General features: G+C 41.6%; 2 protein-coding genes across 2 annotated transcripts; both read left to right on the forward strand.

Moving 5' to 3' along the window:
• The first annotated feature begins 2829 nt into the window (after positions 1-2829).
• On the forward strand, positions 2830-14416 carry napab (N-ethylmaleimide-sensitive factor attachment protein, alpha b). Its single transcript, XM_080731649.1, has 11 exons — positions 2830-3005; positions 5106-5185; positions 5289-5405; positions 5546-5592; positions 6589-6666; positions 7121-7176; positions 7283-7367; positions 8314-8418; positions 12321-12389; positions 12508-12558; positions 13172-14416. Exons 1-11 carry the CDS (start codon positions 2908-2910, stop codon positions 13271-13273), a joined length of 888 nt encoding a protein of 295 aa, XP_080587775.1. The 5' UTR covers positions 2830-2907; the 3' UTR covers positions 13274-14416.
• A 6308-nt stretch (positions 14417-20724) lies between these two features.
• Positions 20725-22110, forward strand: b3gnt2l (UDP-GlcNAc:betaGal beta-1,3-N-acetylglucosaminyltransferase 2, like; the record flags this gene model as incomplete). The annotated part of the gene is made up of 1 exon (XM_080732014.1): positions 20725-22110. One exon carries the CDS (start codon positions 20725-20727, stop codon positions 22108-22110), a length of 1386 nt encoding a protein of 461 aa, XP_080588140.1.
• Positions 22111-26513: the final 4403 nt, after the last annotated feature.

The following is a 26513-nucleotide window of genomic DNA, read 5'->3' on the forward strand; positions in this document are numbered from 1 at the left end:
CCAGAACTACACAGGCCGAGGAAACAGAAGGCCGTTGCCTTTGCCTGAGCAAAAAAACACACAAACATCAACAACAAGCTTGTCCAAAGCTGGCACTTAGTTGTTTTTAAGAGAGCACCTTTTAAGAGAGCACTCTTTTTCTTTTTAACAAAGCATTTGGCTATCTTTTTAGGTTTTTAAAACCCTTTTTTAACTTGTTTTATTCATTTTATGCAACATTTTTAATCTTATTTTTGTCTCTGTACTGCAGCACTTGAGGTTTGTTTCAAAAGTGCAATGCAAATAAAATGTATTCTTATTATTGAAGACGTGTCGACCACCCGAAATGCAAAGCATTTCAGCATGTCGACTTGCTGGGTGTTGTTATGTTTTGAAATTAAATTGATTTTCTGTACAGTTTACAAAATGTCACTCACAAGTTCATAAATCTAGCTTTTTTTCCCCTCCCCTCTCTCTCTATGGACAAAGTTATAAACTGCTGTTCACCCTTCTTATTCCTCTCATTGATGCTACACTGCAGCTTTCATTATTATAATGATGATTATTATTATTTATGTCCATGCCAGGACTGACATGCATTTAATCAATTTCTGTTCTACGCGCTATGCTTCTGTAAGTTAACTTCCTTTGCTGATATATGCTACATACACATTCTGACCCCTTTGATTCTGACAAGGGGTTGATTACAGCAAGGGTCCCCAAACTGTTCAGGCCGGGAAGCCCCCTGTGTGCGTGTGCGTGTGTGTGCGCGCGTGCGTGCGTGTGTGTGTGTGTGAATGTAATGCACAATCTCTGTAAATTATTATAACTCTATGGTCCCAACCCAACCCCCAGTTTGGGAACCACTGGATTACAGAACCAGCCTACTGGGCCTCGGACCAGACTGGGGCCCAAGAGCTCAGGGGGCCCCTAACCTCGTTCCCAGGTGTTTCTCATCTTACAGGGTGTGGGGGCCCTTAATTTAAGGGCTGATTCATACTCCACTTTTTCACACTTCCAATTTTAGCAGTGGTGGCTGAGTGGTTAGTGCATGTCCACACCTAGGACTCCGGAGGCCCCAGAGGTCGCAGGTACGATTCCCCACTCCAGCTACCACTGCTCCCCTTCCCCCTTGGGCTCCTTGTGGGCATCACTGGGTTGAGTTCAGCTGGGTCAAAGCTGATAAAAAAAGCAGCTGGGTTGGGCTGTGATATCTGAATTTCCCCCGCGGGATAGTAGACCTATAGGTATTCATTACTTTTAGAGGCGAATTTATTTCGGTGCGACTCTGTCCAAACCACAATATGACGTCATTGGGGGGTGGTCGGGGGGGATTAATTTGGCTGTTCGGTGCCACCGAGATTTTGTGACTCCTAACCTAACCGAAATTATTGCCTTCTAAGCACTAAATCATAATATCATATCATTAGTAATAGCCTAATAATAATAATAAATAATCATACAGGGATATTATTATTTGGCATACCTAGATCATTGGACCACACACACACACACACACACACACACACACACACACACACACACACACACACACACACACACACACACACACACACACATTTAAAGTCATCAACAAGTGAACTTTCTGTTGTGACGACGTTGCTGCTGTTGTGCCGTTCCAACATCACGTGACCGTGGCATCACATCACGTGACTCGAGCTGAGTACATCTGTCACGTGACCGAGGTGATGGGGTTTACTTTTAATAAGTGGGTTCGATTGGCTTTTTGCCACGTTGCATATCCGCTCCAAATGAGAAACAGCGGACACGGAAACGGCCCATGTGCTTGCCTGTATTGTGTGCGGGGGACCTGACCGGATACAATTTGTGAAGTAGGCGGGGTCTACACAGGATGGCACCGGTGGAAATTCACAATAGGAACCAGGCTTTCCTTAGGTACTCAACTACTGCGGGAAGTGAAGTTACGCGACCTTTCGTTTGCCAACGGGTCTGAGTTGCGTGTATCTATTCTGCATCTAGCTTAAGGCAAGACCCAAATTCAAATCTTTGCTTCTGGCCTGGGCGTCCCTGGAACAATATATTTTGAGAGGGGGTCCGCGGCCAAATACACATAATTGTGTGGGTCCTTGACATGTTTGAGAATCACTGATATAGGCAGTGTTGCCAACATTGGACTGTAAGAATTCAGGAGATTTCTTTTTGGGGGCGCACAGAACTCGCCAACCGGGGTCTGCCCATCCTCCCCCCACAAATTCTTAACAGATATATATTTTCCTGTTTTCTGTTGAATTTTTTGCAAGTTTGATACTTTTTATCAGGCTTGCTTTACTAGCATGGGTACAATTTCAGCCTTAAAATGCCAAATGTAGACAGATTTGATGACTGAAGCAAAACATCTATATGACTTCTCATCGTTTAAGTGGGGCGTCTGGGGGTCCTCCCCAGAAAAAATTTAACATAGTAGATGTAATTTCCAGTGTTCTGGTGAATTTTGGGAGTTTGATACCAAATCCAGGAGAAATTCAGGAGAAATGACAATTCAGGAGCATGGCAGGAGATGGGCTCAATTCAGCAAATGTCTTCTAAATCCTAGTAGTTTTCTGAAAATAATTGTGTTGCTATATCAATGGTCCTCAAACTTTGTCACGTCAAGGACCCTCTAAATGATACTTATTTGGCTGCAAAATATTTTCTTCCAGGGACCCCCAGAAGCAAAGATTTGAGTTAAAAATGTTCACTCTAAATTTGGGTCTTAAACTAGATGCAGAATATCTATTCTGCATCTAGCTTAGGGCCTCAGACCCGTTGGCAAATGCCAGGTCGAGTACACTACACTTTGTTGACTAGTAGACTAGCAGTAGTAGTAGGCAGACGTACACTACAGGCGGCCACAACAGAACAGTGTGTTTATTTAACGGTGTTTTTTCAGTGCCAGGGACAACAAACATGGACAACACCGGCAAGGAGAAAGAGGCCGCGGCGCTGATGGCCGAGGCCGACAAGAAAGTCAAGTCGTCCACGTCGTTCTTCGGACAGATGTTCGGGTGAGCATAAACAAAATAAAGCGTTAGCACTGGGAAGCTAACGGCAGACATCATGAACATGAACTGTCTATGAGCCAACATCGCGGAAGAGGCGGTCGCCGATGCGTCATAAAAAAAGGCAGATCTGTAAGCTCACAACGCGCCGCACGCCATGCGCTGTGACCTTGTGTAGATCTGCGGTTTTTGTTGCGCCACACAGCCAGCCGCACGGCGAAGTATATCGTGTTTAAAGGAAAATAAAACAACAGCGTTTGCAAGTTAGTATGATGTGGTGTTAGCTTAGTCAACACAGTGGTGTAAAAATGTTATAATAACTGTCCTAATGCGACTCTACTGTAAAGCAGGATTGTTGACTCATCATCTAATAATTGAAGGATTCAATTCAATTTACGTTTATGAATTGGTCGTTCGGCTAACGTTAGCCACCTAGCTAGCTGTGTGTATCATTGCTTGCATCTCTAACATAACCACTGTGCTGATGCTGTCACAATCCCAGTGGTGGAAAAAAATAACATTTCTTACTTAAAAGTCTCTTGGGGCTTGTAATGGCTGAAGTGTTTAATGTATGTTTTGTAATAATAATAATCTATAAAGTAACTAGTTACTGAAGTTCTCAAATAATTGTATTTGCCCCTGAGATGTTGTGCAGTAGAAATAAAAGTTGGACATTGGAAATTATACTCAAGTAAAGTACAAATATATATATAAAAAAACTGTGCTTAAGTAAATCTACTTAGTTACTGTACTTTACACCACTGCACAATCCACACTACTGCCATTTCAGTCTTTATTCAATGTATTCAGTATAAAGGCTTCATCACATTATAAAAAATATATACATTTGATGAACTGTGTAAATTACAGTTTGTATTATTATTTTGGTGAAGTCCGGTTGCTTCAAAGGCAACCACTGTAATACTAATTGCACATATTATTATTATTATAATTATTATTATTATTACCCCATTCAGGCCAGGAACACATTTTAGTGTAGTAAAGTACATGTACAGCAGGCATTGACACTAAGGCTTGCCCACCTGCCCTCGGCAGGTAAATAAAACGTCAGGGCAGGTGAAGTTGGCTTTCAGGTTGCCCGACAGGGCAAGTGCTCATTTGAGAGGGGAGGCAAACGTCTATAAACACAACACAAGATATTTGTCTAAACACCTGAACGTGGCCAGTGCGCTGTGTCTTATGGTCTGTGGAATGTAAAATAAGAGCACTATTTACCTATAATGTGCTGTTTTTACTGTTGCTACATTTAAAAATATAAAATAACAAGTGTGAAACCATAGACATATTCAATCATAGCTAAAGTATTTGGTATTTGGATTTGGAGGTATTGAGGTGTGACATTTTATCGCACAGCCCCAGAAAGTAAAGAAATAAGTGTTAAATTGAGCTGTAATTAAAATCGTACCTATCATTTTATAATGGACGATTTACTTTTCGGGCAATTGGGCATTACCTTCGGGCAAGTAGAACATGACCTGTACTTGCCCGATGCCTCTGAGACCTTAGTGTCAACCCCTGTGTACAGTATGTAGCAACATATTTGTTTTTTGAAATGTTTGAATAATATTTGACGTTTTTCAGAAAACGTAGGTAAGGCCTAGCCCTACAACCCCACCCGTTCACTCAGATCAGCTAACACAGGGATGCTGACAGAACCCTCGCTAAAAAACCCAGGACAACGATCCACTCGTCCTAGACTCTTCGCCCTCCTGGCCCCCACACTGTGGAATAAACTCCCCATTGCAATTAGAACTGCAGACTCACTCCCTAGCTTCCGCCATGGTCTGAAGACTCACCTCTTCAGACTCCACCTCAGTCCATAGCACTTACCGTAGCACTTGCCTACCCTCAATGACCATACATGTCATTTAGATAGCATTTTTTTGCTTTTTGATTTTATAACGTTTTTACTGATTAGGTGCTTGGTCTACGTACGTTTTTTCTTAGATTGCTATTTCTATGCATCTGATGTATTGATGTTGCTCTATTGATGTACCTTGCTTATTGTAAATCGCTCTGAATTAAAAGCATCTGCTAAATGCCTAAATTGTAATTATTATTCTGCTGTGTCCTGTGTTGATGCAGTGGCTCGTCTAAAATGGAAGAGGCCTGTGACATGTACGTAAGGGCAGCAAATATGTACAAGATGGCCAAAAACTGGTGTGGTAAGTGCAATTTGTTTTTATGTCTCAGTGTAAACATGTTCCCTTTAGTTCTTTGTTGTTTATTGATTTCTTCCATCTTTTAAAATCAAAATCTGCATTTCAGCCGCAGGAAACGCCTTCTCGCAAGCTGCCTGTCTTCACCTACAAATGCAGAGCAAACACGATGCAGCGACTAACTTCATAGATGCTGGAAACGCCTTCAAAAAAGCAGATCCACAAGGTAACTTGGTGTCACATGTGTATGTTATGACAACACACAACTGTAATGCCCTATTTCACAACACCAGCTTCCAGCTACATTGATGATCTAGGTATATAAAGACAGGTATGTTTGTGTCTAATTGTCTGTTCTGTCAACAGAGGCCATAAACTGTCTAAACAGAGCTATTGAGATATACACTGACATGGTAAGACTTAACAAATTCTACTTAGTTGGGTTAAATGGTCAATTTTGGTCGCTATGTCTTCCCACCTACCCATTGCAAATGTTTTTATTCTTGATAATTACTATGAAAACCTCCACCGGCTGTATGTCAGTCCCTCCTTCTGTCCGTCAAGTCACATCACACTTTTGGCCCTACTCTTATCTCCGGCACCGTTGCCCCTATCCATGCCAAACTTTGCACACACACTCCTTGGCTGGCAAACCACAACCTCCGCTCTTGCCCCCTCTTTTAGCAACAACTAAACAGACCCTGGTGGTGACAGTATAGCTTCACTAAAAGAACATATTCTCCTATTCTCTAGCTAACAATTAATCACTTGGCTTGGCTTGTAGATCTGTTCTTTTTGACAAGAGACACTGTCTTTGTACAACATGGTTGGCTTCAGTATCCAACCCAGGCATCGTTGCACCAACCTGTACAAATCTCCATTAAACAGGATTAAAAAGAGGATTTTACTTTGGAGCTGCGTACAGTATAATTAGTTACCCAAATAGACTAGACTAACTAAACATCATTCACAAATTGTGCCTCCCTTGACTGCTGTGTTAGATAATGAAAGATAAGTCTATGATGAAACAAAGATCTGTTTTCTTCCACAATTTCTTCACCATCTGTGGTTTCCACCACGTCTTAACTTTTGGTTTGTTTGTTTTCCTGTTTCAGCGATTACTATCACCTATCCCTTGGTGAAAAGATCCTCCTTGACTTGACTAGTGGCACAAAGCCAGCATTACAGTGTACTCACTCACTCATGCAGAGACATGGATCGTTTCATAGTCGTCCCCGTCACCCCCTCCCCCCAAACGAAGAGATGCATAATATGCAATTTAGAACTGTACCTAATGTTGAGCTCTAGTGTAGTGAAAATGTGTTTTGTTTTGTTTTGTATTTCCCTGCACACAGATATTCACATCTTTGTCTCTTTGATTTGATTTATTATTATTTTTCTTCTTGTAGGGGAGGTTCACCATTGCGGCCAAACATCACATCACCATCGCTGAAATTTACGAGACTGAGCTGGTAGACATTGATAAGGTCAGAGGAAATACTCATCTTTTACATATTCTTCTCATATTACTGTAGACTGTTAACCTGAGTAATGAAAGATATTTAATTCAACGCCCCCATAAAAGCAACTGCATACAAGACACAGCAGCCCTCCTGGTTACATTCATGAACAATAAAACAAATGTAAATTATTTCAAGTTCACACATAAAACTTAAATTCATCACTCGAAACACAATTGACTCAGTTCAACAAAAGTTTGTATTGAAAATGATTTGTTCAGTTTAGTTCACACAACAGAGAGTCCTGTGTAAACATAAAACTGGTGCCTTGAACAACAGTTTATTCCCTTCCAAATAGAAAACTCCACTTAGGGATTCAGTTTAACCAAAAACGAAAAACAACAAGGAAGTGTTCCAGTCACCTGTGTGTGTGTTTGTACACACCAGTACCGTGTGTTTAAATATTTGCAATTTTCTGCAGGCCATTGCTCACTATGAACAGGCAGCAGACTATTACAAGGGAGAAGAATCGACCAGGTACAGTGTGTTTCCATTTAATTCTTAATTTGTTTATTCAAATAAAAAAAAAAGAATGGTTGTTTGAATCGTCTGTGAATAATTGTATATTTATTTCCTTTTACAGTTCTGCAAACAAGTGCCTTCTCAAAGTTGCAACCTATGCAGCTCAGCTGGAGCAGTACCCAAAAGCCATTGAGATTTATGAACAGGTGTGATGATGAGACCCTTATATCAAGTATGAGGTTGATGTACATGTGATTTGCCTTGCTTACTGTATTGCTAGACGCTGGCCTTTAGCCATAAGAGTGTTAAAGGAGAATTTTGGTGAAAAACGACTTTCCTACCTTTAAAAGTGTGTTTTTGGAAGCTTCCAGGGTGATCCAGCAGTTTGGTCCAAAGCAGCAATTTATTACATTTTCGATCGCATGTCCTACCCGACCACGGCTCCATACCGCGTTATTCAAACGTTAATCTGTTGTTTTTTTTGTTTTGTTTTGGGGTTTTTTACTTGAAAGTCCATGTTTAACTACATGCCATATGTATCCTACATAACACCTTGGAAGCTTCCAAAAACATACTTTTAATGTTAGGAAAGTAGTTTTTCACCGAAATTCTCCTTTAAGCTCAGTGATGTAGAAAAGTTGGTTTGCATCCCAACCCCATACATTACACTTCACATATCGATTTTAAGCCACACTCTGTGTTAAACCCCTGATACACGTAGCAATTCTTTCCATCAATATCAACCACCATGACCAGAGGCATCAATTGGGTATGGCTAGGTTGGCTAAAGGGGAAACAAATAAAATGTACTTCCTAAAATAAATTCAAGCCTGTTAAAAGGTATGGCAACATGACTGGTGTCTTGCACGTGTGAAAGCACAAAAAAGATGAATCCAATGACGCTGCCAATGGCCATACCCAATTGACACCACTGGTCGTTGCTGGTTGATATTGATGAAAAAATTGCTACGTGTATCAGGGGCTTCAATCACACTGGACATGTAAGCTGCATGTCTCATTTGCAATGGCAATCACTAGATTTATATTGTCTATTCTATTGTTCTCAATATTGTAAAGCACTTAAAAGCTAGTTTGTTCTCTATGTATGGGTATATTCAAATATAAATTATTTTTTTTGTTCTCTGGTTGTAGGTTGGAACCCATGCGATGGACAGCACACTGCTGAAGTACAGCGCCAAGGACCACTTCTTCAAAGCAGCGCTCTGTCACTTCTGTGTGGACATGCTCAATGCAAAAGTAAGATGTGTCCATATTCAGTATTGTCAGAATGTATTGGCCATTCACCTCTGTGGTCACCACGTGTCTCCCAGGACAAACATTGCTGCTGGGTTTCATTGTTGTGCTGTAATTTGTTCATACAAGGATTCACTGCTCAACTCCTGTTTTCACTCCACATAATACAGTATCTGGCTTAAAGTCCTGTTCGCAATTTGGTGTTAGGGGAGTTTCTCACCTGAACTGAGTCAGTGGGTCCCTAGACATGAAAAATCACCGAGGTGCTCGTCCGCCATAGTGCCACGAATGGCGCAATGGCCAAATCAAATATGGCTGCCATCGGCTATGATGAAAATCCAACTTTTCTGTTTCTGGGTGTATATGCACATGTAATACCTCTATTTGGACTAATTGTGGTGTGGGGAATTCATTTCTGATATTGTTTTGACCATTTTGGGTGATTTGGACCTCAAAAGGTTATGGTCAAGGTCATTGCTATTCCGAAGACCGTGGGCCATAACTTGGCCATTGTTAGGCGTAAATACAGGTGCAGTAGGTCTAAATCAACTAATGCTGACATGTATAATTCATTTCTGACATTGTTTTGACCATTAAGGATCATCTTGTCTTCAATATCAATGTCAATGCCATTTTTTTAAAACGATTTTGTTCATTACTTGCACTTTTATAGTATTTTTTGTAAGTTTGTTACTATTTTATAGTAAGTTTGTTTTGTTTATAACAAAATACATACTAGTGAGAAATACAACAAGTAAACATCCACATTTAACTTTAAAGGGGGGTTTTAAATGGGTGTTTAAATGAGCAAATAAGACTATTTACGAATAAAAGTGACAAATAAAATCACACAACAAAAGCACACACAAAATTAAATAACAATTTCCCTCTAAGTGCACCATATTGTGATTGTGTGCATCCAAGTTAGTATGATGTGTTTTTACAGGATGGATTTGCCATTGTTCCATGGCAAAATATGATGCACCGATATCCATCAGCAAGGCAGCCATATCCTCGAGAGTCGAAGTGTTCCTTGCATCCATCCATGTTCCATTGGTTCTAGTCTTTCCTCAGGTTCCTTGGCTGTTGCAAGCAGGTGGCAAGACATGCACTAGAAAGGTGCCTTGTTGGTCTCAGCAGTTGTACTTCTCTGCTACCAATGCTGTGTCTTGTTCTGTCAAGGTCTTTGCCTCTCCAAAGTTTGTTAGATATTGTATTCGGTCAGAAGCCATAGCTGCATGCTTAGTCCCCACCTGGCCCATGCAGTCATCTCCAGTTTCCAAGGCATATGTCCCCTGATCACTGTCTTGGCTTGTGGTGCTCCAAGATGAGAGACTGCTTGATGCTGTAGAAGCATGTGCCGCTGCACACCTAGTGCCATACTGCTACCAGATCTACTTAATCCCCAGTGCTTGGAAGTATCACTACGACAACTCTCTGGGGTCCACTCATAATCCTGGCGACCCATTATTCCCTCCATTAGGTTAGGGTTATGGGTAGGTTTAGTTATAATAGGGCCAGTTGACTCCACATGTACCAGCAGCTTGGTGACAGCCTCCTCAATCTAGTTCAATCTTTGGGATCTCTTCACCTCCAGCCCCTTTTGCATGGAGCCACTCATCATCATCAGAGATAACAGACGCACCCATCCCTCATCAACTTTACAAATTCTGGGTGTCTGAGGAGAACACACAGCTCTCCAGCTGTGTGTTCGGAATATGGTGTCCATTCAAGCTTGTGGCGATGTAGGTAGAACGGCTGCCTTGGAATCTGAAGGTTCCAGGGTCGATTTCTGGCTCCTCCTGCTTATTTGTCGAAGTGTCCTTAAGCAAGACACTGAACCCCTAACTGCTCCCGGTGAGCACCTTGCATGGTATCATGGTGTGAATGTATGTGTGAATGTGTGTGTTAATGGGCGAATGTGAAATACATTCTACAGTGCTTTGGAGAAGAGCGCTATATATTGTAAATGCAGTCCATTTACCATTATCAGCTCTGTTGTCTCTGTTGATGATGTCGCTAGTGGAGAAGAGATCCCAGACATCTTGAATAGGATTGAGGAGGCTGACACCTGGTGCATGTTCAGCCTCCATTATAACTAAGCCTATCCCTAACCTTCACTAACCTAATGGTCAGAATGGGATGTCGGAACTATGAGCGGACCCCAGAGAGTTGTTGTCTCCTTCACATTACTGCTATATTACACCCCATATTTCCAAGCACTGGGGTTGAAGGAGATCTGGCAGCAGTATGGCTCTGGTGAGACTCACTTCTACTGCATCAAGCAGTCTCATCTTGGAGCACCACTAGCCAAGACAGTGATCAAGGCACATATGCCTTGGAGACAGGAGATGACTGCATGGGCCAGGTGAGGATTAAACATGTAGTTATGGCTTCTGACCGAGTACAATATCTAACAAACTTTGGAGAGGCAAAGACCTTGACAGAACAAGACACAGTATTGGTAGCAGAGAAGTACAACTGCTGAGACCAACAAGGCACCTTTCTAGCGCGTTTCTTGCCACCTGCTTGCAACAGCCAAGGAACCTGAGGAAAGACTAGAGCCAATGGAAAATGGAACAGGGCATGACATAAAGGCTTGTCCTGTTGTCCAGGACAAGTGCCCATACTATGGAGTGGAGGGAGCAAGGGGGTCATTAGCCGCCCTTTTGTTATTATTTCAATGTATGACATTTTTATTTAAGTGACTTTTGTCCCCGGACAAGTGAATGGGAAATATACTTGTCCAAAGGACAACTGCCTCAAAAAGTCAATGTCAAGCTCTGATGGATGGAAGGAGCACTTTGACTTTAGTACACTCCTGCCATGTCTGAAGCAAGACACTCGACACTGATGGAGTTCTGTGCATCATATTTTGCCATGGAACAATGACAAATCCATCCTGTAAAAACGCCTCATACTAACTTGCATGCACACAATCACAATATGGTGCACTTTGAGGGAAATTGTTATTTAATGTTGTGTGTGATTTTGTTGTGTAATTTTATTTATCACTTTTATTCGTAAATAGTCCTATCTGCTCATTTAAACACCCATTTAAAAACCCCCTTTAAAGTTAAATGTGGATGTTTACTTGTTGTATTTCTCACTAGTATGTATTTTGTTATAAACAAAACAAACTTACTATAAAATAGTAACAAACTTACTATAAAAAAATAGTAACAAACTTACAAAAAATACTATAAAAGTGCAAGTAATGAACAAAATCGTTTTTGAAAAAGGGCATTGACATTGATATTTCAAAGACAAGATGATCCTTAATGGTCAAAACAATGTCAGAAATGAATTATACATGTCAACATTAGTTGATTTAGACCTACTGCACCTGTTTTTACTCCTAACAATGGCCAAGTTATGGCCCACGGTCTTCGGAATAGCAAAATGACCTTGACCATGACCTTTTGAGGTCCAAATCACCCAAAATGGTCAAAACAATATCAGAAATGAATTCCCCATACCCAAATTAGTCCAAATGAAGGTATTACATGTGCATATACACCCAGAAACAGAAAAGTTGGATTTTCATCATAGCCGATGGCAGCCATATTTGAGTTGGCCATTGCGCCATTCGTGGCACTATGGCGGACGAGCACCTCTGTGATTTTTCATGTCTAGGGACCCACTGACTCAGTTCAGGTGAGAAACTCCCCTAACACCAAATTGCGAACAGGACTTTAAGCCAGATACTGTATTAACATGTTTCACCACAAGGGGTTGACAAATCACAACCTTTTCAGTTCAGTTCACCCCAAGATGGGAAGTTCAATTTAGCTTTGAAAATGTATTACAAACCATCTGCTTATCAGGTTGGAAATGTGAGTGTGAAATGCCTATAATGCCTATAATTAGTGTTTTTGTATTTTCCTCTTCATGTCATCCCCTAGCTTGCTGTACAGAAGTATGAAGAAATGTTTCCTGCCTTTTCGGATTCTCGAGAATGCAAGCTGTTGAAGGTAGTTTTTCTATTTAGAATTCCTATTTTGGATTATTGTCCTGCTTTGAGGTGTTTCTATCTCTCGCTGTTTGGTTTATCAGCATTCTAATCTGATCCTCCCCTCCCCATTCTTACAGAAACTCCTAGACGCCTTTGAGGAACAGAATGTGGACGCTTATACTGATTCGGTGAGCAGATTATGATCAATTATTATTATAGCCCAATCTATTGGCCATTATTTGACTTGTTTCTATTACATTGGTATTGGCAATTATGCTGTCAATGTGGCCCGATTTGTAACCACTTTCAAGCTGATGCCCCTATGTTGGGTATAGGTAAAACGTTTCTGACGTTTTAAGAAACTTAGATCTTAAACTTGGGGCCGATGCATACTCCACTTTTAGAGCAGAATTTATTTCGGTTAAAAAAATCACAAAATCTCGGTGGCACCGAACAGCCGAATTAATGACGGTACCCGCCCTCTGAATGACGTCATATTGTAGTTTCGACAGAGCCGAATGGAAATAAATTTGACTCTAAAAGTGGAGTATGAATCGGCCCTTAGAGTTTTTTAAATATTTTATATGGCAATAGTTATTTGATCACTAGGTGGCAGTATGTCCTTACCTGTGTGTGTGCGTGTGTGTGTGTGTGTGTGTGTGTGTGTGTGTGTGTGTGTGTGTGTGTGTGTGTGTGTGTGTGTGTGTGTGTGTGTGTGTGTGTGTGTGTGTGTGTGTGTGTGTGTGTGTGTGTGTGTGTGTGTGTGTGTGTGTGTGTGTGTGTGTGTGTGTGTGTTTTCAGGTGAAGGAATATGACACTATCTCCAGACTGGACCAGTGGCTCACTACCATGCTTCTGCGCATCAAGAAAACCATACAGGAGGACGAGAGTGACCTGCGTTGACCCCCATGCCCACCCCACGCTCCCCCTTCAATCCTACACAAGCATATTATTTACCTTCCCTGTTTATGTTTGCCTTTTATCCTTCTGTGCTTTTCTCACCACGACCCCTTTAATCTCCATTTACCCAAACTGCGCAGGACCTGCTTACCAAGTGCAGCAGTTATTTTCCTTACTCTGAGAGTCCCTACTCTTCATCAGTTGTCGTCTTGTGAAAAACACTACTTTTACGAGTGCACGCCACGCTTATGCGTAAGTTAACCCATTTAGAACGGGTACACATATTGTGTATCATTATTTTATTCTTTAACTATTGAAAAATAGCAGATATACAAGCTCACAGCGCGGCACCGAGTGCCGCGCTGCGAGCTTGTAGATCTGCTATTTTTGAAAAATCGTGAAAATTTGAATTTTGACCCGATTCTATAAGTGTCTTTTGAATCCTTCTAAGATTTAAAAAAAAAAACGATGTTTCTATGACAGCAATCTGGCCGGCCATCGTCAAAGAAAAGGTCCTTTTCACTTAAATGGAGCTCAGTTAGTCTGTTCTTGAGAGACTACTATGTCACTGGTTCACCTTTTGTCACCTTTTCATATGACGGACCCCCAAAATGATATTTATTTGGCCACGGACCCCCATCTCAAAATATGTAGTTCCAGGGACCACCCAGAAGCAAAATTTGAGTTACGTGAGACGTTCGCTTTAAAAATACATATATTCAAAGATTTGCACACATTTTCACGACTTTTTCAAAAATAGCAGATCTACAAGCTCGCAGCGCGGCCGCGCTGTGAGCTTGTATATCTGCTATTTTTCACTGGTTAAAGCATTCAATAATTCTTGGCCTAAATGGGTTAATACTTTGTTGTGCGCTCGTGTCACACCGGCAAGTCACACAACCAAGTCTAAATAAGGCGTGGTGTTTGATGATGGTGTCATGGTTCTCCTCTCAATGCAAACTCGCTGACCATCAATACCAAATATACTTCATACCAGCATACTGCTATAGAGATGTTCTTATTTTTAACAATGTAAAACAACTTTGGAAGGATGTCAGTGGATTTCATTGGCGCTACAAAGTATATTGTATATAAAAAATAAAATACAAATAAAGGAAACTGGCCCAACTCAGCCTTTTACCTGAAGTAGATTGACTGGTTCTTGGCACTGGCGAGTACTTAAAAAAAAGGAAACACTTCAGTCATATCATATTATGTGCATGTCATCTTACACTCATGGGCATACGGTGCAATGCAACTGCATGACTCCTAATGGTAGAAGAAAAATAATTGAATAACCCTCTGCCTTATACTGCGAAATTCTCAGGAATTGTCTAATAAATTTGATGAAAATTCATGCTTTTGGAAGCATATGAATTATGTTCCACAAATTAAGACACGATCAATTATATTTACTTGGTTTGATATGGATGAAATATATGCCATTTCTTCCATTAATGCAGTTTTTGTTTGACCCCCCCCCCCCCCTTCTCTTTTTCTTTTAATGTTCTGTCATAAATAATTGATCAGGCTGGATTTTTTTAGGCCTGCATATGAAGCAATAAGGAGAATAAATAAATGAGCTTTACTAATTTCAACACTGTGTACAATGTAGAGGTCATTATTATGGTCACATTTTACCACCTGATCTGTCTACAGAATGACGGTCTTAAAATATGTAAATCCTGTTAATATCTGTCAAACGTTCGATAAATAAAATGAACTTCAAATTCTGTTAATTGGAGGCGTGTCCTGTATGAGTTTCATCCTCATCGGATTTACAATCACTATATGGGATTTATGGCTCTTTGAAGAGAGCTGGATCTCTGGGATTTGATCCTTTCAAGAGCCGTTCAAAAGACTGGCTCATTTTAGTAGTTACTTTGTACATTTTGATTATAATTACAAATCACTTCAACCCTACATTTCGGCCATATATACATTTAATTTAAACATTTGAAATAGCCAATCTTTGCAACGTATTGTGAGCTTGTAGATCGGCTATTTTCAAAAGATGTTAAATACATTAATTTTTATTAATTGGATAACTTGTGAAATGGGACATTGGCCTACATTTTGCCTACAATACTTTTGTACTTTTACTCTAGTGCATTTTAATTCCAAACTTCTACTTGTGGCAGACGTATTTCTACATTGCAGTATTAATACTTTTACTTAGTAAAGAATTTGAGTACCTTTTCCACCACTGTTCATTAGAAAGGAACGGCTCCCTACTGCGAACCGGATCCCATCTATCGTTCATTTCAAAGAGCCGTTCAAAAGACTCGTTCACGAACGTCCCATCTGCATCTCTTAACAATCACATGGAACACCTGCGCATCATCCATGCATTCAGCAGAACGTTATAAAGTAGCCTGAGGGGGCAGAGTACAGACACTTGGATTTAAGGGAATTAATGGTGTAAATACTGTATATAAAACCGACATTTTTGGGAGATTGTCGAGTGATGCTTGCCTTGCACACCTGCCGTCACTGATGAGTGTGTGTGAACTGAAGACATCGGCTGGTTGTTGTTGAAGCAGGCCAATGTGTTGTGAAGAACACAACGTGGGGTTTTAGACCGACTTGGACTCAACAACTTTCCAGTAAGTGTTCAACTTCTTGTTTCTTGTCGTCAGCATCATGCTTTAGCTTTAGAGCAAGTGGTTTTCAACCTTTTTCCACAAGGCCGATTATTTATTCGGCATTTGAGCCACGGACCACCGTTTTTTGAGATTTAGCCTCGAAGATATAACTTAGACTAGAGTATTGTGGTGTCATTGCCTTGGATAAGATTTTGATTAACAAGCTGTATTGAATTATGCCTACACGTTGATTAGAAATAACAACTCTTCTACACTCTAATTGTGTGGACTTCTTGTAAATGAATTAGGACCTAATAGGCTACAAATGTTTAACAATCATAGGCCTAACTCTTGAGAGCCTATTGTCATAGTTTCATTTTACACTCAGTACAGACAGTAGGCCTACAGTTAAAGGATCTATAAGGGTCCATTTGGTTCTCTCCATCATTTAGCCTGGGACCACCTGGAACCCCCTCAAGGACCACTGGTGGTCCCCGGACCACTGATTGAAAAACCACTGCTTTAGAGCAGTGCCGGTGAAGATTGCTTTTCTATTAAATTACCCCAAGGTCAAATATCTCTATAATCGAATAAATTATGATGATTTGATATCGCTCCTTTGACTTGTAGACGATCGGTTTTATTTTTCACACAGCTTCATCATTCATTGTTGTGTTCCGGTTGCTCGGTCAGATCCCCCAGGAAATGAATCCGTTGGTCTACCCCATAATTAAACACTAGAGACAGAGGTGTGTTTAGCGTCCGTGTTAATTCCTACCCATTTTCAGTGGTGGAAAAAGTGCTCAAAATGTTTTGCTTATTAAAATTAGTATGCTATCAATACTGCAAAAAGTTAAGTATAGCTGAATTAGAACCATGAATATGAAGTTAAAGCTTCAGCTCTAAACAGAAAAGTTAATTAAAAGGGGAATTTGGTCACCTATACCGAAAATGTAGGCCTATTTTCTGTTTATCAAAGACTCCTATATTATCGAGCAAACACATATTGCAATATTGCAATGATTACTGTCATAATATATGCCCAGTGCTTTAGCCTGTTAACAAAACAATATCACTTGAACATGGCATTAGGCCTACTTCACTGCATCCATGGAATATATTTTTAAGCAAGCTAATGGACTTGGACAGTTGCTTCAAGGTCAGCAAATTTATTTTGGCAATTTACATATAATATCAGTCGGCTAGAATTGTCGGTCACACCACAGTAGCTTACATTACTCCTGAACACTCAAATGAAGAGTTGCTATTCTTCACTAGCTGTCTAGTACCTACAACAACACTAACGACTTGTTCTCACAGTATAATTTCATATAAATGTGTATCAATTTGGGGGTCCTTGACGTAAAAATGTTTGAGAATAATTTACAATTTAGGCATTTAGCAGACACTCTTAATCCAGGTAGATGGCCCGGAGCCAGCCCCTAGCTCCATGGATGGACACCAGTCGATGACGATGGGTATTGGGAGAAATGGGCCCTGGAGAGGACTGCTTGTTGTGTAACATGGGTTGAGATGACAATCCTGATACTTAGGTTTAGGATCCGGAGATATCGGAGGAACTGGATCCAACGTTGAGGAACCGAAATCGGTTCCATCACATTTGGAACCGTTTCGGTGTCTGTTTTATCCCACTGTCAGAGCTGGTATGTGGACTTCATGTCTGCTATACAACACCGGTGGTTCTCAAACCTTAAAATGTCAAGGACCACCAGACTCTCAGAGTAAAAGACCTGAAGGGGTCCTTTTGGAACCCCCCATAGAACCGTTTAAAGAATGACCACTCATTTCTGTGTACATGAACATGGAATTATTGCAGCATCGTTTCTATGCACCTAGTAGGCTATATTGTACTGTGCTGGGACATATCTATAGATAGACAATGTAAACCACATCCCCCTCGTAACAGTTAACAGACGGATGTGGTTTGCCCCCCCTTTTAGTATGACGGAAATTCACAGACCTTTACTTCCACCAAAGAAACACTTTTGACCTACAAAACACTGACAGTGTTAATGACTAGTATAGCAGCACCATCTTCCTTTTCTGGATGAAAGGTATTCTATAATGACTAAAGTTTAATAGCCAGTTAACACTGAAAACTGTAGCTGAAAAGTAGATATTTTTTATTTGGGTCTAAAGTGCTCAGCAGCAACCTCTTCTTTTGTATTTTTCCTGGCATCCTGATTTTATTTAAAAGTTCTGGCATAGCAAGGAAACACTCCAACATTAGTCGTTTAGATGACAGTGTGGTTTTACACCGCATTTGTTTACCCATCAGATTCTGTTACCTACTGTACCCTCACTGGCCTCACATGCTTCATTTTCAGGAGAGGCATTATGAAAGAGGCTACATTTTACTAAAATGTATAATAGATTAAAAAAAATGTATCTGTTTATTGCAGGTTTTCCTCATACAAAGGCATTTTTAAGAATATAAAAACCCTTGCTAGATTTAACAGATACAAAATATACTACAAAACTTAAATGAAAGAGAAAAAGACAAAAAAACAAGCAAATGAAAAAGACAGAACCAAACCAAAGAATCATAGAACATACGACTGGTGTCACATGGTGGCACCACATTTAAAGGACCAAATGAACAATATCCACATTAGAAACTTGACAGGTTGACACTAGGGGGCAGCACATCACTGTGCTCACTCGCTTCAACTAATCAAGTAGATCAATATTGGGTGACCAGAGGTTCTGGAATCTCAGGGTGGGGGCCTCAGACCTGTGAGGTATCCGCTCGGGTTCTCTCGAGGGGGTACCTCACGGGTACAGGTTCTGCTCGGGTTCTCTCTCTTCAGTCTTTGTGAGATGTGTTATTAGACACCTTTGCAAACACGTTGGTGAAGAAATGTCTCGGTAAGGAATTTATTCAAGGATTGGACATTTTTTTCTGAAGATATTACCAATAAAAATATAATTGGTAGCAATCAAGCTTAGGCCACGTTTACACGGCGGCGGTCTCTAGAGAAAACGGCTAAATAAAATATCAGATATGCTCGAGGTTCGACTCCGTAACAATGTGAAACCACCTTTCGGAGTGGAAATCTTTGAAGACTTTTCGCATCGCGACTCCATGTAAACAGGAAAAACGGAAGAAATGGCAACTTGTGACGTCGTACCCCACGCGGGGACGGGCCTCCATTCCGAAACACCACCATTCCGAAACACCACCATTCCGAAACCCCACCATTCCGAAACCCCACCATTCCGAAACACCACCATTCCGAAATTGTAATTATTTTAACTTTCACCCACCCACTTTACCTCACCCACGTTCACCCCCCCACCCACCTCCAACCACTTTCCCCCTCCTCCACTCACTTCCTCCACCCACTTTCATCGGTCAATTCGATATATCGGTCGTTTTGGAGCAATCGGAAGGGTATCGAACATCGGTGAATTATTCCACCGATATCCGATATATTAAATGTTTGGATAAAAGACACATTAATTCATAAACGAGACAAAACACAGCAGAACCCCCAAATTAAAAGAGTATTATTATCCAACAAGCAATAGAAATTGATAACTGCGACCAAACTCAAAGTTTGACATGAAAAGCACAAAAAAAAGCAATAATCTGACCATTTATCCGAGGGGCGAGCAGTCAATTAAATGATCTTAAATGAATAAAAAATGATTTTTACAAAACATCGGTATCGGTGCAATAGCACTCTCCAACATCGGATATCGGTATCGGTCGGAAAAATGGTATCGGTCGGGCTCTAGTTGGATGTGGGTGAAAATGTGTGGAGGTGGGTGGGGATGGGTGAAAATGGTTGGAGGTGAAAGTAGGTGGATGTGTGTGGAGGTGGGTGAAAGCGGGTGGGGTGGGTGGAGGGATCTGGATGGAGGTAGGTGAAAGTTAGTGGAGGTGGGTGGGGCTGGGTGAAACTTGGTGGATGTGGGTACAGGTGGGGGTGGAGGTTGGTGGGGTGGATGGAGGTGGGTGGGTGGGGTAGGTGAAAGTGGGTAGAGGTGGGTGTAAGTGGGTGGAGATGGGTGGAGTTGGGTGAAATTGGGTGGAGGTTGAGAGTGGGTGGGGGTGGGTGGAGGTGGGTGAAAGTGGGTGGGGGTGGATGGAGGTGGGTGAAAATGAAACTGCATATTCGGAATGGTGGTGTTTCAGATTTTCGGAATGGTGGGGTCTTATAGAACAATGGGAAACCCCACCATTCCGAATAATGGAAGTCAATCTTCGGAATGGTGGGGTTTCGGAATGGAGGTGTGTACCCGGCTCACGCCACGTGCACCATGTGCGGATGTAAACACAACAGCCATGTGATAGGAAGTAGAGCGGGAGCAGCACGTCACCGCCACCTGGCATAAATATTACAGCGTCTTCAATCACTGCAAGAATAAAATATGAACGCAACAACACTTTGCTGTTTTCTGTTCTGATCATTGCCGTGTAAACGTGGCCTTAATGCGTTCAGCAAGGTTAAATCCTACTGTTGTTGGTGAGCCCATGGCCTTCTCTCTTATACCACCTTTAGGCCTTACTTACCATTTGCACGCAAGATATCTCAAATTCTAATGGGAGGAGGATTGTATGAAACCGGCTGCATGCAAGAATATGCATGACCCGGTAACCTATTTGATTCTTTTTCAGAGTTTTTCCACAAATAGCAATTTTACTGTATGAATTTTGTCATGGTTGCATGTATTTTCAGTAAATGTCATTTTTTTCTTTTTCTCAATGACAGGTACTCTGGTTTGCTGGAGACTCCACATCTTGTACCAGCTGAAGACAGAGAAATTCTCTCCAAGAACCACGGCCTCTCTCTAAACCGTCACACCCTGTTGTTCAGCACACTTCGTCACAGCTGAAGTAATATGGGATCAAGGAGACGCAATCGAGTCTTCCTGGCTATGATTCTTCTGTCTGGCTTGTTTCTGGTCTTTCTCCATTCAACCCATAACCAGCAGGTGGACCAGAGCCATGGTCTTCGCGACGCTCCAGCCGAAGACGTGATCCCAAACAATCCCAGCCCATGCATCCGTGACAATGACACCACAGCACGGCCATCCATGGAGAAGAGTGTCCGCCTTCCTCCAGATTTATCCATGGATAAAAGGGGCCGCCTTCCTCAACAGCTATCCATGGAAAAGGGCGTCCGCCTTCCTCCACAGCCATCCATGGAGGACCTTCCTCCAGGTGTCCTGAATTTGTCCATATCTGACGGCTTCAGGAAGACCATTCCTCAGAACGGAGCTTACTGGAACCGCCTGCTCCACTCCATTCTCAGGTCGATGGATGAGGGGAGCATTCGAATCAGAAATCAGAGTTGGCCTAGTTGCAGGGAATTGAGTCAAGAGTTCTTGCTAACCAACGTGCACGACTTCACCTCCTATCCAGATTTAGACCAGAACTTTGTGCGGGGCATGAGCTGCAAATCTCCCCCGATGCTGATCGATCAGCCCAACAAGTGCGGCGGGTCGGGCGATTGCCAGACTTTCCTCCTCTTTGCCATCAAGTCAATTCCCTGGAACTTTGCTCGGAGACAGGCTGTGCGTGAGACCTGGGGGAAAGAGGGGGTCTATCAGAATGGACTGAGAGTGCGCACGGTGTTTCTCCTGGGTAGCTCGTCGCTCGACGATCCTGATCTCAGCCAACTGTTGGCATTTGAGGCACAGGTCTTTGGAGACCTGCTTCAGTGGGACTTTCAGGACACCATTTTCAATCTGACCCTGAAACAACATGTGTTCTTCAAATGGTCACAGAAGAACTGTCCTCACGTCTCATTTGTGTTCAATGGTGACGACGATGTGTTTGCCAACACACGAGAAATTCTCATTTATCTAAAGTCTCTGGAGCCTACGAAGGCCTCGCAGGCCTATATCGGCCAAGTCATTAGCACAGCCGCTCCCCTTCGGGACCCTAAATCTAAATACTATATTCCTCTTAGTTTCTATGAAGGCCCATACCCTGCTTATGCAGGGGGAGGTGGGTTCCTGTTTTCAGGTGCCTTGCTACAGCCCCTGTATCACGTCTCATTTGTCTTCCCTTTCTTTCCCATTGATGATGTCTTCCTGGCAATGTGTTTCAAGGCACTGGGAATTTCACCCGTGGCACACGCAGGCTTCCAGACCTTTGATGTTCGGGCGCAAGATCGTGGCAACATATGTGTGCATAAAAAAATGCTTTTGATTCACCAGCGTACCCCACAGCAGATTAAGAAGCTGTGGAGGGGCATTCGCAGCCCGCTGTTGACGTGTTGACCTGACTCGGGAGCTGCATTAAACCTGAATCCAGCAGTGAAACCTAGTCTCTATCACTTGCTTATTTGTCCCATTTCAGCTTAGAGTGGGTGAGAATGCTGTCAAGGGCTTTGCGCAGCACACTGTGAAATCTGAATGCACAAAACACAAGGATGTCGGTTACACACTTTTCTTTTTCTTGTCTAGTGATGCTCTACTCTGGTCGTGGCGACCCAGGGTGTTTTTCATTCTATGTAACCAGAGACTAATTTAGACCTGGGATACCAATCTATACTGTAGTTATCTTCTTAGAGATTGAGAACCAGGGGAATAGATGTTAAGTGATCCATTTTAATTACAAGTAAACTGATCTCTTAACATCTAAGCTGAACAAGTGTTAAAAGAGTTTTGTCTTTTCTCTGTGACAAGGAGGTATTGTATTGATTATATCTGAGAAATGGTTCCGATCTCCTGGTGTCTCATGTCTAAATGACTACTTATACAGCTTGAATGAAGATCTAATTGTTCTGGATTCACTGGTGTGCTTGTTTTGCCATAGGTTGTAACGTTCATGTGGTCTCAAACACACCATTTTGTGTCATTGTGATGACTTTCACAGCTTCCTGTCGAGATTTGTTTTGAATAAAACAAAAACTTGAAGAAAATTGGTTATTTTTATATTGACTTTGAAAGCAAAGAAAGCATTGTCAAAAACATTTGATATAATGTATATAATGGGTTGAATAGAGTAAAGTGGCATTACAAAACCAAACTTCCAAAATGTCTAACTGGCTATGTAAACCCACAAAAGGTTCGGAAACTTAACTTCCGTCCATTATGTCTCCCCTTTAATAATACATAGATGGATAGATGGATACCTTTATTATCCAAAGGGGGGAAATCAGTTGCCCAGAGTCAGCACAGCAGTATAAGGTTATTTACAAAGTTACAGAGAAGTAAGAAAAAACAAAAAAAACGAAAAAACAAGAACAGAGTACAGTAAAGAGCAAGGTACATCACTGGGGAATGCTAACCTGGTGAAATGATTACCTGCCGACGCTGGTCAATGTTAAACCTAACCCAAAACCTAACCTCAGTAAAACTATGCCTAAACCTAACCCTTAGTCGAACTAATGACACGCAGAAGTATCGAGATTTGCCCAAAATTAATAAAGTGTGAAAATGGCCAATATGTGTTCCTTATTACTGTGGGAGAGTGCAATCAATCAATGCACCAAGCAACAAAGGTGAATACCAACAGAAAAATATTGCTGGACATTTTGACAGATTGTTTTGCGGTGCTACCCACAGATGCCCTTACAAGCTGTACCTCGCTGTAAAGGTGACTAGTAATGAATGATTTAAAATGATATAAAACACAATACCAATCGGGAGGGGAGGTGTAACCAGGGGAATTGTAATTGACCGAAGTTAAGTTTCCAAACTTTTTGCATGATCGCTATAAGTATATATACTTTGAAGTCCCTTTCGCCTTCCCCATGTGCCAGTACCAAACACCCCTACTAGGAGCCATGCAGTAGCTCTTGCTGTATCTTTGCCTTCATTTAGTATTTGATGATTTATGAGTTAATAATTACCGTACACATTTGATCCTCCAGAATTTGGATAATCAAGTATCCACAGAGAACATAAAAAGACAGTTACTTAAAACTAGACCAGGTCAACCTGGTTGTGCCAGACCCCCTGTCTGTCATCATCATTTATGACATCATGCCTTTTGTAGGCATGTCATCATCATGTCATCATCATATATACCCTTTATATAGAAAACCCGGACAGACAGACCGACATTTGCTTATGTAGGCCTACCCATTTCATGGGTCTGGCAATAATTGGTTCAAGAAAATGGACAAAGCGATATCATTCACCAGTATTATATATATATATTTCTTTTTTCATACATTTGTCCACCCAGCTCTCATTGACTTCAATGTGTTCCATCGAACTTGCAGCTCCATTTTGTCTCCCAGTGTGTAAAAAATGGAACCGAACCAGCGACGCCGCCAGGCATCCATGCCTATGTGGCAATGCCTATATGTGGTATGTGCTCGGACCAGTAGGCCAGTGGGCGCCCCAGGTCACCATCTATACACTGATAGGTTTACCCCAATAGGACAAGCGAGGTCAATCAATGGCTGGCTTCGCATAAAGTAAAAAGAAATATAAACTGTGCACCCATCCCATAATCCAGACAGCTAAAGTATATAGTAAAGTATAACAAGACTAATACATATTATTCTTTGTTATATTAACTAATAATGATAATTGCCAGACCCATGAAATGGGTAGGCCTACATAAGCAAATGTCGGTCTGTCCGGGTTTTCTATATAAAGGGTATATATGATGATGACATGATGATGACATGCCTACAAAAGGCATGATGTCATAAATGATGAGACGGGTCTGGCACAACCAGGTTGACCTGGTCTAGTTACAACAGAGACTACGTTGTCGGGGGATCGACACTAGAATCCCTCCATATAGTACCCAACTCGTATTAGAATATGGCAGATAAGAGTCTCTTGAAAAATAAATGTCAACTCTATGAGCGCACTCTGTTACATGTGTCATGAAAGGTGTATGGGTGGGTAACAATAATGGAAAAAGCAAAGCTAAAAAACAAACAAAAAACATTTGTGTAACAAGGCCATAGTCGCCGTTGCCCCTCACTTTGGCCTTGTGCCCCTCAAACCAATGGCATGACCTGAGGCCACAGTGGCCTTAATGCCCCAGCTGACTGTACCACTTTCTCTTCTGTCTCTTTCTTGTCAACATGTAGACAGTAGACACTAGTGGCCTATATCTTTCCTGTCATGTAGACAAGACAGTCTTCTGTTGAGATTCTGAAATCTTAACTCCCCAGAGTCCCCATCTTTAAACCAATCCAGTGACTTTGATTGGTGCATGGCCTGAGCATGGATCAGATTGTAAATACCATTGTGTATCTATTTCACTGCAGATGAAGTTATTAACCCTATCCCTTAAATTCAACAAATTCCTTCAATGGACTAAAATCTTGTTTTATTTGATGGCCTTCCTGCCCTGGCATTTGGCCTTTGTGCCCTCAAAAAATGTGGCCTTTCCCCTAAAAAACCTTGCTTGCAATACACGCACTGTCTTTTGAAGTCAGTCAGAGAGCAGTGGTTCTGGACAACTGGATCTCCATATCCCATTCATTCGCTCTACATTATGGCCATATATGAGCATATCGGTCAGATCTATCTACTGTATCTAAGGGCAAGGTTTCAGCCTTATTTGAGCCCCTTTGACTTCCATTATACAAAAGTAAAGTTAAATATTCTGAAAAATATGGTAATAATAATCGCACATGTGCAAAGTGAGCGGTGCAAACAAGACACACATGTCTCCTTGTATGGGCCATTCTGTCCGTGACGTTAGTTACTTTATGTGTATGAGCATGGATCTCCGTACATGGAGACCCGTACTAATACATTTTGACTAATCATTTTGTCCATCCATACAATTCAATTCATACATGGAGATCTGTACTAATATACACAAAGTGAGCAGTTTGCACTGCTCAAAGTTGCACCTGTGAAGGCTTGCCCACCTGCCCCTGGCAGGTAAATAAAACTTTCGGGCAGGTGAAGTTTGCTTTCAGGTTTGTTTCCCGACCGTGCAAGTGCTCATTTGAGAGGTGACACAACCGTCTATAAACACAACACGAGATATCTGTCTAAACACCTGAACGTGGCCTGTCTTCTGCTCTATGGAATGTAAAATAAGAGCACTGTTTACCTATGTGCTGTTTTTTTACTGTTGCTACACTTAAAAATATAAAATAACAAGTGTGAAACGATAGACATATTCAATCATAGCTATGTAGGTATTTGGTATTGGGCAAGTGGGCATGACATTTGGGCAAGTAGAACATGACTACTGAGACCTTAGTGTCAACCCCTGCTGCATATCTCCTTGTATGGGCTGTTCTGTCCATGACATCAGCTGTGGTGATGTCAGTCTCCCCGTTGAGCTTCACTGTGAAGCAGGTCTCAAAGTCACACTTTTGCCACACATAGTAAAGTGAACATAGCAGATTCTTGGGGAGACATGAATTTTAAAATCTACGGAGCAACCACTACACTTACTGTAGATCACGGGTTGTTAACACAACCCAAACCTCCACCGAAGTTTAACTGCGCTTCAAATCTTTTTGAGAAAGAAAAGCACCAGCTCTGTACATTTTGTAGTCTTACTTTCCTTCGACTCCTTGATCTGTCATGGCAGGATAAGCCAGAAACACCAACACACACTTTACAAAGTGATCCGAGTGTTCTTGTGTATCAACCTCATACACTTAGTCAGAAATGTAAGAGTTCAACCGAGCAATAAATGGCACCCTGGCCGCCGCCGTTGCTAAAAAAAACACAATCTCCTCCAC

The sequence above is a fragment of the Nannobrachium achirus genome (genome assembly GCF_963921795.1).
Source record: "Nannobrachium achirus genome assembly, chromosome: 8".
Lineage (NCBI taxonomy): Eukaryota > Metazoa > Chordata > Actinopteri > Myctophiformes > Myctophidae > Nannobrachium > Nannobrachium achirus.